Genomic DNA, 18,976 nt, shown 5'->3' with positions numbered 1-18,976 from the left:
CTCGTTCAGACAGCACCCATGGGTGCTCTGGGAGCCTGATGGAGCTGGATCAGCCCTGATACGGCCCCAGGGTCCTTCCCACCCTGCCACATGGAGGCCAATTCACCCGGATCTGAAAAAAAAAACAGTGCTTTGGGAGGGCCACACTCACTCCAGCTCTTCCTGGCCCCAGTCAACAGCGAAAATTAATACGAGCCTTCCTGCTGCGATTTTATAGCCATGGCAGCACTTCCCATCGCTGGGGCCTCCCATGCAAATGTGATTTCATAGCTGGGTGTCCAAGCTGCCTCTCAGGGTTGATAAGCAAGGCCTCCACCAGCAGCAGAGGCGCAGCAGCGGGTGCCTGGCCTGGGACACCCCGACGAGATGCTGCCGGGAGGAGCGGAGCCCTCCTCCATGCAGAGCCAGGCCCTGAGCTCGCTGCAAGTTGGACAACCGAACTCGGAGGCACCAAAAATCAAAGGCTGACAGCGTCCTAAATAACCACATTTTATTCTCAATTTAAAAAAACAACAACCCGCAAACCCGAGGCTGTGGGATCCCTCCAAAGCTTCCCTCCGAGTGCCAGCAGAATGACTGATGGTAAATCACACCAGCTCCAGGGCTTCGTGTCAGACTGCTGCCAGGCGACTCCGCCTTTTGGAGTCACTGACGGTCCCCTTTCCAATTAATCAAGTTCCCATACTGATTAACAGCATGATTCATGTCTCTCGTTAGGCGCATTCTGTAACAAACAAGGCTGTATTTCAAGGCTGCTGGCTTAATGGTTAAAATAAATACCTTCCAAATTTCTATTTTCAAGTAGCTGAACCTTTTCCACCTTTACAACTAATTCAGACTTCCTTCAAATTATTTTTCTAAGTAATATAACAATTTGTTTTTCATTAGAGCTTGTCAAAGCCGGACTTTGGTTTATTTTGAGAGAAACCAGCGCTCTCCAGAAACTGTTTAGTACAATTTGAATGACGCCCAAAGGGGTTATTGCAGCCACAATCAAAATAGAGTTTACAGCACTGGCTAGGGGTGACACTTTATTTAATGATTTAAAAAAAAAAAAAAGAAAGAAAAGAAAAGAAAAAGCCCCCAGCCCCCTGAATCAGAAGCTAATTAAATGCACTCCCATGGCTAACAGTAAGTGTTTCGAAGTCACTCTGACTACTGCAAAATGCAAGAACTTAACTTGTTGCTAACTAATACCAGACACCATTATATGAGCAGCGTTATTTACTGATCTGGGGTGGTATGTGCTGGTATTCTTGTGTCCGGTATGGCAACAGATATTATCAAGCTGGATGTGAAACCAAATATAGGAGTGATTGAATAGTTTGAGCTCTGCCTGCTTAAGTTGGATTTTTTTTTTTTTTTGAACAGCTTGTTATTTAATTTAAGGTGGCTTAAATGCAGCAGAAAGTCTGCCTCCAGCTCCTCTGATTTCCCATTCCTCTTGTTTTGCTGATGGTACCAACAGAGCTGGGGCTGCGCCAGGGCCAGCTGCTCAAGGATGGGTGCCCAGTGCCAGCCCCAGGGATCTGGGGCTGCAGCAGCACCGAGCGAATTTCCTAGTCCCAGCCTGGCCCTTCCAGGTTCCCAACAACCTTTTCAACTGCTCGCCCTGTAGCCTCCATCTCGGACCCGAGTCCAAACCAGATTTTTAAACAACTGAGCTGCAAAACTATTTTCCAGCGGACCGTTTCTCCCTTAGCAGCAAACTTAACGTTCTGTTGTTAATTTTCCTGGGACGTTTTCTGTTTGTTGTTTCTTTCTAAACCACAACAAAATCAACAGAATTTGGGCTTTGGGGAACGCTGAATTTCCTCCGCTGTGCCCCAGCCTGGGGAGCGCACACCCACCGCCCGCCGCGGGGACCTCGCACCCGACCTCGCCACGGAGCCGGCCTACTGCAAGTGAAATCAGGGCTGGCCTGGGGATATCTCGTGGAGAATTACTGCCTGTGGTCTCCATTCAAGCTTACTCACGTGCTGAACTGCAGGATGGATGCCCAAAATTTCTGCCTCTTGCCTACCATCAGGCAGCAGCCCTGGCTCATACGGCAAAGGGGGCAGTGGTTTTATTTGCGTGCGTGCTGTGTTTGTATGGTCATGACACTGTGCTGTGTCAGGAAAGAAAAAACAACTACCTGAGCAGTGCAAATATTCAATAGGTGCGTAATTAAAGCAGAATCGAAGGACCTGATTCTTCTGCCACGAGACCTGTGGGACTGTGCAACCCTGGCAATCCTCCTGGAGCCACATCTGATTTACACCAGTGTAAGAAAAAGAACAAAACCGAGCCCGTATCTGACAAGTGAAAACAAACACTGGATTCAGACACTTTCTGCAGGAAAGGGGGGGAGCTGTTTAATTTTTGTTCCTTCTCTCTGGGCTGCTGCTGTGACCTCTGCTACCTCCTAAGTTAGCAACACAATATGTTGCAGCTGTGGCACTGCAACAGCCTGATTTAATTTGTGTGTGTGTGGCTGGAGGGGTAGTTCATCCCTCTAACATCTTGTGGCGTGGCAGCAGCGCTGGAAGCGGGGGGCTTGGTCCTCCCCAAAGAGAGGGGAAAAAGCCATGCTTCCCTTCTCATGCACAGCTTTGGAAAAGAGAGGGGAAAAGGATCGTCCCCATCAAAATCTTTAGGAGGTTGGGGTTTGTCCAAGCCGAAAAAGAAAAAAAGAGGGGGGGGAGGGAGGGCAGAAAATATCTATTTAATCAACAACTGTTTTCTGCTTTAAAGAAAAAAAAAAAAAAAAAGAAAGAGAAAAGCCAGGAAAATGATTGTGCTGCCCTCTCTCCTGGCTGCATCCCTCTGCAGGGATGCCGGGAGCGCAGGGCTGGGTCTCGGTGCGGTGCCGGCGCAGCAGCGTTTGGGGCTCCCTGTCTGAGGGGAAGGAGCAGAGGTTCCTGCAGCGGGGGCTCGCTGGCAGGGCCCCTGCCCCTGGCCCTCCACCAGCTCGTAAAACTGCCGCTTCCCCGTGCAGCTCCTTGGACGGACCCCGAGAGCTGCCCCAGGAGCTTTGTTTGTCAGCGCTCTGAATCAGGCTGGGGTTTGGCTGCGGAGGGTTTTATCTTCCCCTTCCACAAGCCTGGAATTCAGCTTTGCTCTTGGCGTTGTCGTTTCTCCCTTTTACGTACGGCTCCTGCTGAACACAACCTCGGACCAAACTGACTTAAAACCCCTGCCAAGCCTCCATGGGACAAGGATGAGGGACAGCCCCGAGGCTCCAGCTCTTTTGGGGTATTTCTGTCCCGTTTTATGCTGATCTCCTCCCAGCACCAGCATCCCCAGTCCTCAGGCTGCACGGGGGATGCTCCATGCAGCAGGAGGCACCAGGAGTTTTCTGGGGCCATGGAAGGGATCAGGCCCCAAAATCTCATTCAAATCCAGGGTTCAAAAACAATTCAAAACGGGTTTGAGGGCCTAAAACTCTCCCTGCATCCTGAAAATCCCAAACCGTGTCTGTATAACTTTTACTTAGAACAGCACCCTGGAAGCAAAGGAATGACCCCCCTTCTCCAACAGTACTAGCTTTCTAGCTTTACACTTTCCATTTACTGTTATATGACATTATTATATTTATTTATTTTACTTTTATGATGCTGAAGCTCCTTCGCCCCCTGGCACAGCCAAAACCACCCCAGGGCTGTAGGAAACCTCAGCCCCCGGCCCTGCACGCCGCCTTGCCGCACAGCCGAGCCCGGCACTACCTGCCAGCTCATGGGGGCAAGGTGGCTTTTTCCTCGCTTTTTGGCTTCCCTCTCGTTTCCCCTCATCAACCCAGCTTGCCAAGCAGTGTAATTTTACAGCCTGGCTTACGGAGCCAAGAAATACGTTTGCTGGTGTAAGCTGCGCATTAGACGTCGTGAAAAACATGCAGCTTCAGGGTTTTAGGAGCCAGCTCCGCAGAGCAGCGAAAACACCCGCAAAGCAGCGTGGAGCTGTTTGTTCACCCTCTCGGGTTTCACTCCCGGACCCTCGCACTCGCCTCTGGCCGTGGGTGGTGAGCGCAGGGACGGACCTACGGCCGCGCAACGCTGGGCGCGTGCGCACAGGGGATGGAAACGGCAGCGCAGGGAGAAGGGAGAGACAAAGCGGCGCTCTCACGGGTTTGGTGGGGAGGGGGCTGACCCCTGAGCACTGCTGGATCACGAGTAGGAGCAAGGATTTGTCTTCCCCTTGCTGCTTCCCCTCTCCCCGTTCACACTTTCATCCTCCTGCCCTTCAAAACCAGAAGCTCTTTAAGGCACAGAGAGGCTCTGGCTTGATGCCTCTACAAGAACAACGAGGTCCAGACCTCACCTGGGGTCTCCAGAGACTCCAAGACCTCTTCTTCCATCTCTAGATACCTGCAACCGCATCTTGGCCTTGATTTCTCATGAACTGCGAGGGTGCTTTAGTTCTATGTGTGTATTTTGTGGCTCAGCCCCCATACTGCTAGAAAACCAGCCAGGCGGTACCAGCAGACCCCAAATGAAATAATCAGCCATCAATTATTTGTGAAACATTGACCAGTGGCCCTGCAACCACCGGTGGCTGCAGCGTGTGGCTTTCCCACACTGTGGCACACAGAGCTCTGGTTTCTGCCCGCCCCGTACCATGCACAAGCACGGACTTCCACGTGGCTGGAGATGAACTGAATTTCCCAAAATCCTCCATCTCCAGCCCATTAAGTGACCATCACACTCAACAGCCAACACCCGGACACATTCAGTGAAAACAAGTCCATCCGTTAGGGTTAGGGTGGGTGTCTGAACCCCCAACCCTAATGCTAATAGTTTAAACCCAATGCTCTGGGTATAAACATCTTGGTGAACACGGTCCTGCCTCTTCACAGTGCTGCAAAACGTGCCCACGCTCTCCAGGAACGCCACAAAAAAATGGCAGCAAAAAGCTTTCAGTATTTGGCGAACTCTCCACAACTCTGAATACTCCTGATTATATACGAGCAGAGGGCAAACTCCACCTCAGGCATGTTTGGAGGTTTCTGTGGCTCAGACTGGACCTTTCTCACCAGCCTGTTTTTACAGGGCTGCAGTGCAGAACGGAGCAGGGAAGGGGCCGAGCCGTACGTCTCTCCTCCAGCCTTATTCCTGGCAGAGACAATTTGCAGCAGTGTTGCTCGGCACGTCGAGTCTGGCACCTGCTTACAATAAATCCCTAACGATGTTGAAAAGTTAAACGTCCATTTACTTTAATTTCTGTTTTAGATTTGGATTTCTACGTACCGTAAATGCTAGAAAATGTTTTTTTGAAACAATACCGAATATTTACATTGGAGGTCCTCTATAACTGGCTGCCATTCATCTACGATTTCTTTCTACATGCAAAATGATGCTCTGAGCGCATACAGCCCACGGGGGAGACTTTGCCACCATCACCTGCTCGTACTTCCATGCCAGCTGAGATCTTTAGAGCAGGCTCCCCTGCGGGTGGGGTGGCTCAGCGCACTGCTCTGGGTCTCAGAAAGCCACGGAGGTCAGATCCCGGAGACATGAGAGGAAGAAAAAAGCCTCACGGGGTGAAGTTCACCCATGTAAACTGGAGGTTGGGAGTCTCTGCTTTTGGGAGCAGGGAATCATTGGTGCTGAAGATGAGCACCAGGCATGCAGGAGATGAGCAGCCTGGCTGGGGACGAGCTGCTGATGGGGCCTGGCCCCTCTGCTGTGAAATCTTGGACAACGTTTTCTCTCAGCTCACCTTTGATCCTGGCAAATGTGCTCCGGGCGCCGCGATTTGATCAAGAAGATCTCCGGTTGCAGATGTCCTGCATGCTACACCCACAGCTGGACATCACAAAGCTCTCCCCAGCCTGGTGGTTAGCAACAGTGAAGAATGATTTTTCTAATGGGAACTGGCCAGCATTCAACTCACTCCTGGATTTTTTTTCTTCTTTGCAAGCAAAGCCTATTTATATTGAGGTATGTGCAATAAATAAAACTCTTCAACTTATTTGAGATCAAAAAGTGGCCAAACGGGGAAAATTCTGCAAGTTCAAGTTATGGAGGACTCATGTGAGATCCCAAACATGCTCCCACTCGTAGGAGCACGCTGCCAGCAGCACCAATGCACACGAAGCCACAAAACGGAGGGAGGTCGTGGGCTCCAGGCACTCATCCTGGGACCAGCAGGGCGCACGAGGACGCAGGGCATGAGCAAAAGAAGGGGATGGTGCAGAGACATGCCGAAATTCACTCGCTAACACCCAAATCTCCTGCACAAGGGGTGGCCGTGACTGCCCAGCGATCCGGCTGGGGACAGAGCCGAGCCGGTGGCGCCCGAGCCCTTCCGCAGGGCTGTTTCCGAACGCGCTGCCTGCTCACTAAGCCTTTTTCCTTACAAACCTGAACTGGGCAAGAAGAGTAAGTTCACACTTGGGGGCGTGGGGGTGGCTTTTTTTTTTTTTTTTTTTAGAAGCACAACTTTTTTTGGGCTCCTGACAAAGCAATATTCTCCAGGCCAGTTGGAATCTGGAAAAATACACTCACTCAACCTAGCCACCATGACTCCAATAACAATTATAAAATGTCCAATAAAACTTGCATGTAATGTCAATTCAAATCTTGAAAAGCAGAATTAAGTGGTATATCAACATTAAACTTTATTGCTTCCTTTGCAGAGCAGAAGTATTGTCAATAAAAGTCATTCTGAATGAAGAAAAGGGCAGTAAATATTAAATAAACAGGTTTTTGTTGAAATGCTATAAATGCACCAGAGCTGCATTTTACACTGGGTCCCTTTTTTCCTTTGCAGACTCCCCTCATGATAGAAATAAGTCAGTAATTGCAAACTATCAATAAAGCGCCAATTAAAGGGTGGTTAGATGCATGCATTTACAATATGTCATTATGGGCCTTTATTGTATGTAGTTTGCTCTTTCAGATCCCAGTGGCTCTGTCTCAAGTCCCCAGCACACAAACGACGGCGCTGCCGGGTAGGGGCCCGCGGAGGAGCGGTGGCAGCGGCGCTGCCCTGCTCAGCACCAGCCCCTGCACAGGAGCAGGGCAAGCCCTGGGCAGCCCGGAGCCGAGGAAGGCAGGAGAGGAACATAAAAAGTCTCCTCTGGCAGAGATGCGAAGATGAAGCAGCATCGTCTCAGTCTATCAGGTTATTATTTTTCTGTCAACGCGGAGCCGAGCAGAGCACGGCAGCTCTGAGACTTGCAGAGCCGTGCCAAAGCCTGCAATTTGGCACCACGGCTTCGTTTTCCGAGGGGCCGCTCACCGTGCTGTGCTCTGGTCCTTTCCGGGTCTATTTGCCTTGAGAAGGAGCCATCGCCACCCTCCCTGCACTGCTCCACGTGCAGAAGGATTTCTGCTCGCCTATCTGCTAATCCGATTTCCATCAGCTCCGTCCCAACGCCCCGCTCCCTTCTCGAGCAGCAGCCAGCAGGGGATGTTCTGCTTCGTCAATGAAACAGAAGCGCAGGTTGTCCACTTTTAGGGCTGGGCTGAATGGGATCTTCCCAGTTCCACTGCAAAAACCACACGCAAAGCCTGCCACAAACACAACCAGCACGTGGTGGAGCGGGGCCCTGGCACCTCCGAGGTCGCAGCTGCGGTGCTCAGCAGCCACCTTCTGCCCCGCTCCTGGGACCTCCAGCCACCCGCTAAGATCCCACCACATCAAAACCTGATGCCAAAGGCTGTGCCGAGCAATCACGGTTACGAGTTGTGTGCTCGGTGGTACCCAGACACAAGAGGACGTGTTTGGGAAGCCAGAGAAAGAGCAGGCTCCTCCGCGAGCGCACAAATCCCGTGACTTTTATGTCAGCCCTTTAAAATCTGATCAGCATTTTTGTGGTTTAACAATATAGTTTATAAGCTGTTCTCCAGTTTAATCATCACACGTATTTACAGGAAGCAGTAACAGCTACAGCGTATGAATTTCATGATGCCGAAATGATATTGAACAAAGCCTGCAGTGAGCAAGAGCTGAAAGCTGCGCTGTGAAAGGTGCTGGGCTTTAGAGAGGTCTTTCAATTATCCGGGGACAGAAAAGAGAAATCAGAGGGGGTCTCAGAAAGCATATGGTCAGGAACTTCTTTCCTCTAACTTTTGCACAGCTAGAGATATATTTATTTTACGTGAAAAACCAATAACAACTGAAACATGAACGCTATTAATTTTTGAAGAAAAACTTTTCACAATGAACCTAGGCTCAGTAAATCTGGTGGCTGTAAAAAAAAAAAACAAAACACAAAAAAAAAAAAACCAAACAAAAAAATAAACTATTCAAAAATTTTCAGAGATAAAGAACAGCCCTTACACATTAATTATGCAAGTATTGATCCTGACCATCCACGGCCTCCTGGCCCCTGCAGAATCAGACCCTGTGCTAGTCCTGCGTTGTTTCTCTGCCATCCATGTGAACGGAAACCAAACCCGAGGCCAGGGCAGCACATCTCCAGCAACATGCCAGGGGCAGTGCGAGCTACCCAAAGGCCAAGAGCGAGCAGCTCTGAATCATCCTGACTCACTCGAACCTGAACTCTTGACCTGACTCCTTGAGTCAGTTCCCTTGGGTGCTGCTCCGGTTCGGGCAGGATGGGCTGCAGCACGGCACAGAGCAGCACGGAGAGCTCCTGCTCCGGCACATCACCCCCGTGGGATGCTATGCGCTGCGAGGGGATGGGGATGAGGGAAACAACGCCAGGAGCACCTCACCTGGAAAAGGATCTGCAGGACGCCATGCACGATGCACATCCGCCGTCCCAGGAAGATGAAGAAGGGCACCACCAGCTCGATGAAGTGGTTGAAGAGCGTCTCGAACTGATGGAACCACCACGGCGAGCGGTGCATGAAATAGGCGATGGGGTTGGGCACCGGCTGGGTCTGAAAGATGAACACACGAGGTCAGTCCCCTCCTGCAGCCCATCTTTGGGACAACCATGGCACTGTGCAGCCCCTTTCCCTCCTTGCCCATGCTCGCTTGCAGAACCATCCCCTGCCTCTGAGCATTTCATTTACAGAAAATTACTTCATCCAGATTTTTTTTTCCATGCAAAACCCAAGAATTCTTAAAGCAATACATCTTATTTTTTTTTTTTAAAAAGAGTTTTAATTATCTAATTTCTTGACATAACCAGAAAACATTCTTCTCCAACTGCCCCCCTCGTATTTAATACTGCAGCGTTGCACATAGCGCCATGCTGACTGACGTTAAATCACTGCCGAAGTGCTGGAGACCCTGAGAGCAACTGAGCAGATACAGAAACTGAGAAAAAGATTTTCTTGGGGTCACGCAGCAGGTCAAAGAGAGACAGGAATGGAAACCAGATTTCAAAACCTAGGAGATACTCTTTCAAAATGTTTAAATTTGAAATAAATGTGGTGGTAGGGTTGCCTTCCAAAATCATAATTCGGGAGAGGAAAATATAATTCCTCTAAACACGCTATATTGGTTTAAGGTATTTACATGCTGGCCTTGTGACAATATTATTCTTCTATTCGCCTGAAATTTTTTGACGCTGGGAGATCTTCCATCCAGTACAATAAAGCTGCAAATTTTACAAAGAAAACAACCCACGATATGTTAATAACCGCAACCCTGAGAAATGCTGCAATCTAAACAGAGAAGAAAGAAGCTAACGATTCACCTTAGCATGTCTGACGAGCTCAAATTCATTAGCATTGTTTTAAAACCGTGGCAGAAAAACGGAGAGGATGAAGAGGCGAGTTTTAATTGAAGGAGACGCAACACATCTTTAAATTATTTGTCGTTCAATCAAAAATACAAACAAAACAGGGAAAATATTGTACTATGCATGGCAACTGAGCGCGCTTCCACTGCCAAGTCCCACAACTATTGTAATTCCTTATTAGCAAAGCTGGGACTAATAAACTTGTTGCTTTCCATGGGTTTGAGGCTGCTGTAACCCCTTAGGACAGGAGACCGCATCCTTCCTTCCTCGGACAGTGGCACCGGATGGAGCGGTGTCGGGGTCGCGGAGCGCTGCGGGCGCACGGCCAGCGCGGGGGCGGGGGTCAGGACGCCCCCACCCCGGGGGGGCCACGGCCCCGCTGCCACCCAGGGCCCTTCCCCGCCGCACGGGAGCTGGTTCGAGTTAATCTGCCCGCGTGACGGCTCTCGAGCGCTCCCAGAACCTGGGGGAGGCTCACCGAGAGTTGTTTTTTTTTTTTTTTTCATTGTTTTATTTATTTATTTATTTATTTTTTTTACCTCGATCCCGAATTGCTGAGAAATGCTTTCATCCTTTCCAGGAAGGCAGGTTGCCTTCTTGGCTTCTTTTACGTAGTTTTTTCTCCAGTGCGTGAAGCAAAAGTGACCTCGATGAGGTGGCAGTCCTACAGGCGGTGACGTTTAGCCCGAGATGAGCTGTCCTGCAGCTCAGCCGCCCCATCTCCTGTGGGCAGCAGGCTGGGGGCAGCACCGGGACCTGCCCTCGTCCATGTGAGCTGCACTTGCACCCAAGACCATGGAGAAGGGACTGTGTTACACACACAAGCACGCACGTGCTTGCAGATGCAATTAAACCTCACGATGTGATCACACTGAGGCGCATCGCACCTCCAGTCCCATGCAGCGGGGATAGAAAGCAGCAGAAATTTCGTGTTTTAGGCTCATTTGGCTTCTCGTATGGGCTTGCTTGGGAAGAGACCAGCTTGGCAAGATGGATCTAGTGTGTTTTATCTCCCACAGCTGTGCTTTTTAGCTGTGGCCTAATTCATGCCCTGAAGTAGAAAGAGGGAAAAGGAGAAGCAAAGCAAAGAAGAAATCTGGCGTGGGTTAATAATTCGCTCCCAGACACGACAGCGTTTTCATCCTGTGCATTACCAGCACCGACATTATCGGGGTGTCAGCAGGGGCAATGCTGCAGGACAGGCAAGATAAGCCAAACAGCAAGCATCAGCCACGACTGACAGCCTAAACCAGCGCCAGGCACACCACAAGTAATGCACGGTTTCTTGGCGTTTGTTTTGACAGAGGGAAAGAAATGCCCTCGATAAGAGCACCGCTGGCAGTGCAGCCTCTGGGGAGGCTATCGGCGAGGAACCCTTCCTCCCCACCGCCGCGGCCGCTTCTCTGGAGCCTAAACCTCAAAACCAGAGCGCTAGCGGAGTGCCTCGCATGTCTCAGCAACGAGTGGGAAGGCTGCAGGGGGAGGGCGAGGGAGGCGAGCGCTGCGCGTGTGTGTTCCTCCCGATGCCTTCCAGATGCTGCGAGCATGGGCGTAGCGTGGTGCAGGTTTCCCGGGGAGAAAACCGTGTTTACTCGGGAAAGGGTGCTGGGGTTGGAGCAAGGAGCCAGAGCATGGTGTGAAATCCAGCTGCCCCAGCAGCCCCAGCACAGGCACCTGCCATGCTGCAAAACCCCGCTCAGGGCAAAGGGGTGCCTGGCACCCGCTTGTCTTAACCATGGGACCCGCATCACCCCATGCGTGGGCACATTGCTGGGAGCGAAGGGAAACCTGCAGAGTGCAGGCGTGCCGAAAGCCTTCCCGGGGCAATTGTTTCCTGCACAAACATCAGTGTCGGAGGCGGTGGTGTCACAGCCTGGGAGGAGGGAAATGCATTCCAGCATCTCTACACCCGGCTCGCTGCACCGGGGATTTTGAGCTTTGCGCTTTGCTTCGCAGCTGCCCTGCGAGGAGAAGCAGCCTAGAAAGCAGCTGGGAGATCCCTTGCATGGAGAACAGCGAAATCCTGGTGAATGTGGACAGAAACATGCAGCTCCAGGTCAGATGCAGCTGAACAAACGAGCCCAAGGACAGCGCACGGGGAGCAGAGCAGAGGAGACCCTGCTCAGCGCCATCTCAGACAAGCCACATTTCTGGGTACCTCAGTGAAGCATAAAACCTTTTTAAATAAAAAAACGATTAGCAAAAACTGGCTTGAAGTGTCAACGCAAGGTGCAGCATAATAAACCTTCTGCCTGCCTCACACCTCCAGCAGCCAGAGAAAAACTGCGCTGCAAATGTGTTCTGAAATAAGATTGGGGAAAATTAATTCCATAATTCACAGGGCAGATTTGTAACGTGTGACTTCGGGGCGATATTCGGCAGGGGCTGCTTGCGTTGATAAATGAATTCTGGGTTGCCAGCTAAGGCATGTTCTCTGGCTTGTATCTACCAGGTTTTATGAGGGCTGGTAACAGATTCTAAAAATATGCACAATAAACTGTTTTTTCTCCCTAAGGGGTCTATGGTTTAATTATGTTCTTAGTGAGAACCATTAAAGTGCTAAGTACCTGAAGACTCCTAATTTACTAAACTATACGCCACTAAAACCCAACAGAAGGCTATTATACACCAGAGTAAATGCTCTTCTCGGGGACTGTAAATGCACACGGTCCCTCCTCTCAGCCTCCTTACTGCTATGGCATTACATAAACTCCGACAGAGCATTTAATCCGTGTTAGATACCCCATCCCAGCCGAGGGAAATCTCCAAGCTCTCCTCCACATGTGCACGAAAACAAGTCCCACATTGTCCTTGAACAACCCGCTGCTCAAACAGGGCTGGGTATTTTATACGTTCACCACGAGCAAAACTCCTGTGCAAGGAACTGCAACTGCAAAGTCAGAGGGGAGGGGAGACACCGTTTTCTCAAGACTACAAACAAGGGGGAGGCCAGAGACATCCCACATGAGATCTGTCCCTTGCAATGATGGATTTTTCCCCTCCTTCTCTCCCCGGTGACCTGCAGCACGTCTTCCTGAGCCTCTGTTGTCTTTGCTCGCTCGGCTGAGCACTTTAACAGAACAAACTCACAAGGTCTCTTTCAAGAACCAGTAGCGAGTTATGAATGAATCTGTTTCAAAAAGGTGAACAAAACATCCATTATTCTACCTGTTTGTATAAAGTAAAATCAGATTATCTATTGGTTCAGATAACCCGAATTATACTTGGCATTAATATTAAAACAACACTGCGGACAGCCTTTCAAAATATCACCCTGGGCGCCTATTGCAGAAATCTGGCTCTGCGAAAAACAAAGCCAGCCATAAATATCTTACATACTCTAGAGAGTATTATTTGCTTGCACTGAAAAGCACCTACTTAAACAAAATACTCGAATGTGAGTGCATGTAACTGCAGAAAAATCTTGAAAAAGAGAAGGAAATTGAACAGCAGCAAATATGGATAAATGGTGAGAACGTGCAACTGCTCCATCCGGAGAACCGGGGCTGGCTTGGCGCAGCAGACACTTGACTAACGGTGTGCAGGCACCAGGGGCTCAGACGATCAAAAGAGAGGAAGTCTTTGGCGCAAAGAGAAAGGCGTGAAGAAGAGCAGTACCCTGGAAAGCCAGGCTGCGAAGTTTTATTAAACGTTTTCCTGAAGGTTTGGGGAAGGTATAGATGAACTGTAAAGCACAGTTCTCCAGCTTCCCTAAGCACTGAGGCATGAACTCATCTTCTCGGCTTCAAAGAGAAGCTCTCAGTTCTCTCGTACTTTGGACCAAAAAAAGAAAACGGGTTCTCCATGGCGGAGTGTAATCTGATCAACATGATCCAACAGGCTGTTTCTCTGCCAGTCCATTCTGCTTCAGATCTTGACCCTTCCTCCTTACGCATCTGCAGATCAAAGCTCCGCTTCCAGAACCCGAGCAGAAATGGGCCCGTGCAGAAGAGCAAAAGGCAGTGAGCAGAAGGGAGATAAACTGGGTCCCTCCCAGCTGCTGCTAAGTGTGGGAAGACGCGTGTCTGCAGCGAGGCCGGAGCGGCTCTCGTGATGCAGGGTGAGCAGCCACCTCGGCGTGAAACGGGGAGATCACGGAGAGCTGCGGCTTCCCGGCCCGCGAGGCTTTGTGGTGGGCACGCTGCATGCGCGGCCAACTTGATTGATGAACAACAGCGATTTTGCACAAAGGTACACATGTAGGCACGGGTTTAGAAAGGAAATTGAGCAGCAAACTGCTCGGCCTCTTGCACAAGTCCCAGCTGTAACTTGTGCCGTATTTTATATTTACATGCATGCGCACAGGTCTCCATGTGCATGCTACTGCCATCCTTGAATACACCACAGCTAATCATTTAAATATAGTTCCTTTGAAACCTTCCAATTATTGATTATTATATTTCCAATCAAAATGAAATCACAAGAAAAATTAAAAAGTTGATCTCTTAAAACACAGACATCTAATGTCAGGGTGGGTTGCAAGGGGTCGGCTCTTCAGTCACACAACATCGAAATAATTAAATCTCGATAGGTCTGTTAAAAAGAAAAGTTACCTATATGTTCCTGCTGGGTAGAGCTTCCCTTGTCCAGTCAATAGAAATATTCAGTTCATAGAAAAACATACTGGAATCTGCCTGCTTCAAGACAGCAACCCAAGCCAAGGAGATGTGTGTTTGACTCGGTGCCAGCACGACCATAAAATGTTGGCAATTTAGTAGAGACGTAGTGCCGCGCCACTCTCCCAAAGGACCTAAATAAACTTCAGATGTAGAACATATATTTTTACTTTTCATATATATAAATCTGCTGTTTCATTTTTAACTCCTTTCCCCAGCCTTCCCTCTGTCTAAGGTTTTTCAAAGCTGAAACAGGTCCCTGCTTCTCCCGGCTGAGCGAAGCCTCAGCAATGAAAAGTTAAAAGCATGAAAAATCAGAGAAATGATTCACGTCTGGGCGTTGGGTTTCTTGGGGAACGATGGCTGCACATGTGGCTACAGATGCCAGAGGGGAAAGGGTCTTTGGAGAAAATTCTGCTGTGCAATTTCATGCCTCTGCGTTATAAAATATCCCGAGGAATTTTGTTGTGTTCACAGAGTTGCACTTGCAAAGTCACCGCGTAGGTGAAACCTTCCTGCCACATCTGTGACATTTAGCTACAAAGCCAAGCTTTGCTCATCATGAGTCAGCCCCGATCTACAGCAGCACGAGCGAGGAGCAGGCTGGCTCCGAGGGCTGTATTTTACCAGGGGTACACGTAAATGACAGATTTTGAATTCCACCGAGCTGGGCGGGGGCAGAAGGATCTATAGCAGCACTGTTTGCTTTTCCAGCCTGCACCCTACCTCCTGGTCAGAGCTATCCTCCTCCAATAATAAAGACCACATTTCCACGGCCCACAGCATACCTGTTTATTGACACTGCTCCGACATAGCGTGCCTCCGAGCTGCTTGCTGTATATAGAGTTAATTGTGGATGTATTACAGATTCACCTATTTATTCTGTACATTCTTGGAGGGGTCCGGAGCTAAAATTACACAAGGAACTGCTGAACTGCTCAGGCTATTTATTTGTTCAAAATCCCTTTAAAATAATTAGCGGGGCTGGAACAGACATCTCGGCTCTGGTGGGGGCCAGAAGAAGCTGGTGCTACCAACTGCGGGTCATCACCGCCTCCCCCGTGTCCCCGTTGAGGGAAAACCCAGTTTAGGAACAGCACCAGAGCTGGGTCTGCCAGGTTTGGGAAGCAGACCAGAGGGTACATCTGCAAGAAACAGCAGCTGAGGGTAATAAAAGCTTATCTAGAAGCTCCCATCCCAATGGGAACAGGGCTGAGGCAGGGGGCTGCCCCTCCCCAGGTCCCAATCAGTCCCCAAAACCCCATTTTTCCTAGGGAACCACTGTGGAGGGGGCTTCCCTGGTGCGTCTCCTGCTCCAGGACTGCCCGGCCCCGCAGCGCGCTCCCGGCCCGAGGCTTTCCGATGGAGCTCACGTTCCCCACGGATCACGAGGCAGGTCACTCACCTATATTTTAAATTGCCATTTAAGAGCATATTGCAAATGTGATCCTTTAATTGGTCACTGTTATGGCTCTCTATTAGAGAAGACAAGTTTTTCCACACAAGGTAAGCCCTTACGAAAGCACTGAAAATGTTTAAAAACAACCCAGGCCTGATATATTTATTATATATTTCTGCATATATAAATAATTTCACGAAAAGGAACGTACTGAGTGGAAACTCCATTTAAAATGTGATCCCAGATGGTGGCAAAGCTCTAAAATTGCAAGGCAACATGTAAAGAAAGATTAACGACCTCAAACAGGCACAAATTTATGAGGTGAAAGCCCCTGTAATCCTAGAGAAAAATGATACCAAACGTTAGACTAGACAGCTAGAAAATACCTCTGCTTAGTTCATGTGGCCTCTGCCATTTTACATTTTCTTTTAGCGTACGTTACTTTGGGGTTCGTTTGGTCTTTTCTCCTGTAGGACAGAGGATGGCTTTGGTCAGGAGCATGCCGGTGGATTTTCCAGCTCCCACTGGGTACCCCGGGTAAATCAGGTGAGGGGCTGCACCTATTCTGTCCTGTGGTCTCTCAAACGGGTTGTGTCCTGTTATGTCCCAAGGATAAACAGCCAAAAGGAGACAAAACAGGGAGCCGGGACACCAAATTGGGCTTTTATCATCACTGTGAGACCCCAGGCTCCACCATTCAGTAGAGAGAAGACCGTGGTTAACATTTCCAGCACTAAGGCTCATGCTGTTCCTTATTCTGCCTGAGAATAAAATGTTTTGAAGGAAAGGATCCCAACATTTCATCCTGAAAAGCGTGGGCCATGCTAGAGACCAGCACCTTCCATGCTGCTAACTCCAGCTGGGACCAAATAGGACCTTGTAGGCCGCACAACCCATTTCCTTGAGATCTTTGGCACCTCGAAGATCCCCAGAATCGAAGAGCCACATCACCAGCATAGCCAAATAGCCCAGCGCACGTCAAGGATGCAACTGATATGGACAAATTCCCCCCAGAAGGCCTACAAGCTGGGATGGGCTCCCCTTATCCCATGTCAGGCCTTCACCCCCGGGCTATAACGTGTCCAGAGACCGCATTGCTGTCCAGTTCCATCCAGGCTTGAGTAATGTGCTCAGCAAAGCTTTACGAAAACATTGCGCTGCGAGATTTTTCAGTGAACTGGGATTTTCTGACCCTTTAAGCAAACAGTTCCTGGCACTCTCTAGCTGATAACACAGCCATGGAATGATATCAAAATTAATGTGTTTTTAAAACACTTTGCAAGTGAAAGGCTACTCGGTCAGCACAGCACAGCAAGACAGCACAGAGCCAGCGCTGCTGTCAGCAGAGATGCTTTGCTGAGCTCAGTGCTTACAATCCCGATTATTCCCTGGTTTGCTGTAGCCCCTGGATGCAGCAGAGGAGTGGTGAGCTTTGGACACTGCTCCAGGATGCTGCCTGCTGCGGGAAATGGAAGAGCTTGACCCGTGCCTATCAGGGTAACAGGGACAAGGACACACAAACCAAGAGCTACCACAGGCCTCCTGCCTGCTGCCCAACAGCCTCCAGCAGCTCACTTGCAAAGGGCTTTCCTTAGGATGGAAAAATACCTCGTTACAGACGTATGCCCAAGTGCTGCTGCAGTCGCATCCTCGCGCTCACAGACTGCTCAGGGAGAGCCTCTCTGCCCCCACAGCAGCAGCAGGCCTGGCTCTTGGCTGGCTGCAGAGAAGGGATGGTCCCGAAGAAAGGGGACAGCCTCCTGCTCGAACACGAAGGCAGGCAAGACGGGCAGTCTTGCTTTCTCAGCGTGCAGGGCTGGGTGGAGGCCGTCGCCCCACAAAGGCTCCATCCGCAGGATGCCAGCGCCGCGGAGGTTGGCGGTTCTCGAGCCCTCCAAAGCCGCTGACTGTGGAGGAAATGCCAGGTCCAACCCTTCTGGAAAGGCAGCCGTTTCTGTGGGTGTCCAGGCTCCAACCTGGACATTTTTCAAGGGCTCTCAGCTCTGAGTGATCTGCTTCTCCGTGCGCGGCAGCCCCACACTGCGAGGCATTGCCAAACCAGCCAGTGCCCATTTTCCATCCACACTCGAGACCCTTTCTGTACAGAGCGGTCCGTTCTCTCTAGGAGGGGATGTGCTCTGGAGGCCAAATCTGCTGCTTTAGAGAGGGTGCAAGACCATCTTTCCAATGCTATGCCCGCTCTTGAGAGCCCAGGGATTTGGAATTAACCTCCCATTCACCACTCCCATGTGCAGTGCTGCACTGCGGTTGCCTTCCCAAAGGCCTTCATTACTTCACTTTTTTTTTTTTTCCTTTTCAAAAGTCCAGTGCTAAAACCAGAATCGTATCTCCTTCAGAGGGCTTTATTTTTTGTGCATGCTCGTAAATATGGCGTTCAGCACCAGGCCAAGGAACACATGGGCGAAATCAGAGGGCGGTGAATGCCAGCAAAGCCCACGGCTCGTGCCTGTGTTTAGATTAGGCAGTTTGGCGGCCTGGACGTTTACAGGATTGGTTTTTTTTTTCTTCATGCAGGAGAGTTACAACTAGAGACAAACAGTGGGATCTTTCATAAAATGTGTTCACAAAGGGTAAATTGTGCCATTAGGAACTCGCTACCTGGATGGTCATTTGAATTCTCCGAACTGGAACACCACGTCGCTCCACGCCAAATCAAACTCAAGGGGAAGGAGGGGAAACTCAGAGTCACAGGCTGTCTAGTTTAACTTTCCAACTACACCAGAGAGAGAGAGAGAGCTGAACATCATCTGCTTCAAGTAAGGACATTTAAACCAACCACCTGGTTTGAGCAGTCGCTATTATAAATGAAATATCCCAGCAGTGAAAGGGGCTGAGTAAAAGGTGCCCTTGTGCTGGTTAGCTCTACGAGTCACCTGGGCATTACTGAAAAGACTAAAAGCCATGTCAGAAAAGAGGAAAGTTATGTAAAATTTAACTTCACATTAAAATGAAACAAAAAATACTCTCAAGAGATTTCAGATAAAAAGCACACTTGACGTCCCCTTAGGGACCTGGGTTGAAGACCTAACCCCTTTGTGCAGTGACTGGCAATCACACTGCTCAGATGTTTTTGCAAGGCTGGAAAGGGTGAAGACGGTCAGTTCCCATCCTCACGGATCAATGTCCAGAGAAATGCAATGTCTTCTTGTAATGCAAATAATGTGACTGAAAACAGTGCTTCCAAATAATAATAATAAAAAAGAAACTGATCCTTCACTCCATTAGAGGTGCAAAAATGCATGGCTATCATTAAGGAAATATATGTTTTGCCTAGCAGTTCCACAAAGCCTTTGAATCCCA

The 18,976-nt window shown here is 49.6% G+C and overlaps 1 protein-coding gene across 2 annotated transcripts in view; it reads right to left on the bottom strand.

Moving 5' to 3' along the window:
• LMF1 (lipase maturation factor 1) overlaps positions 1 to 18,976 on the bottom strand; it is a 186,651-nt gene that overhangs the window by 49,258 nt on the left and 118,417 nt on the right. For both annotated transcript variants that reach the window (XM_027468734.3, XM_038186875.2), the window contains one exon: positions 8,664 to 8,831. In XM_027468734.3, coding sequence (XP_027324535.3) covers positions 8,664 to 8,831 — 168 coding nt within the window. The remainder of the gene's footprint in view (positions 1 to 8,663; positions 8,832 to 18,976) is intronic.

The sequence above is a fragment of the Anas platyrhynchos genome, chromosome 15 (genome assembly GCF_047663525.1).
Source record: "Anas platyrhynchos isolate ZD024472 breed Pekin duck chromosome 15, IASCAAS_PekinDuck_T2T, whole genome shotgun sequence".
Taxonomy (NCBI): domain Eukaryota; kingdom Metazoa; phylum Chordata; class Aves; order Anseriformes; family Anatidae; genus Anas; species Anas platyrhynchos.
This window is presented reverse-complemented; position numbering and strand designations above follow the sequence as displayed.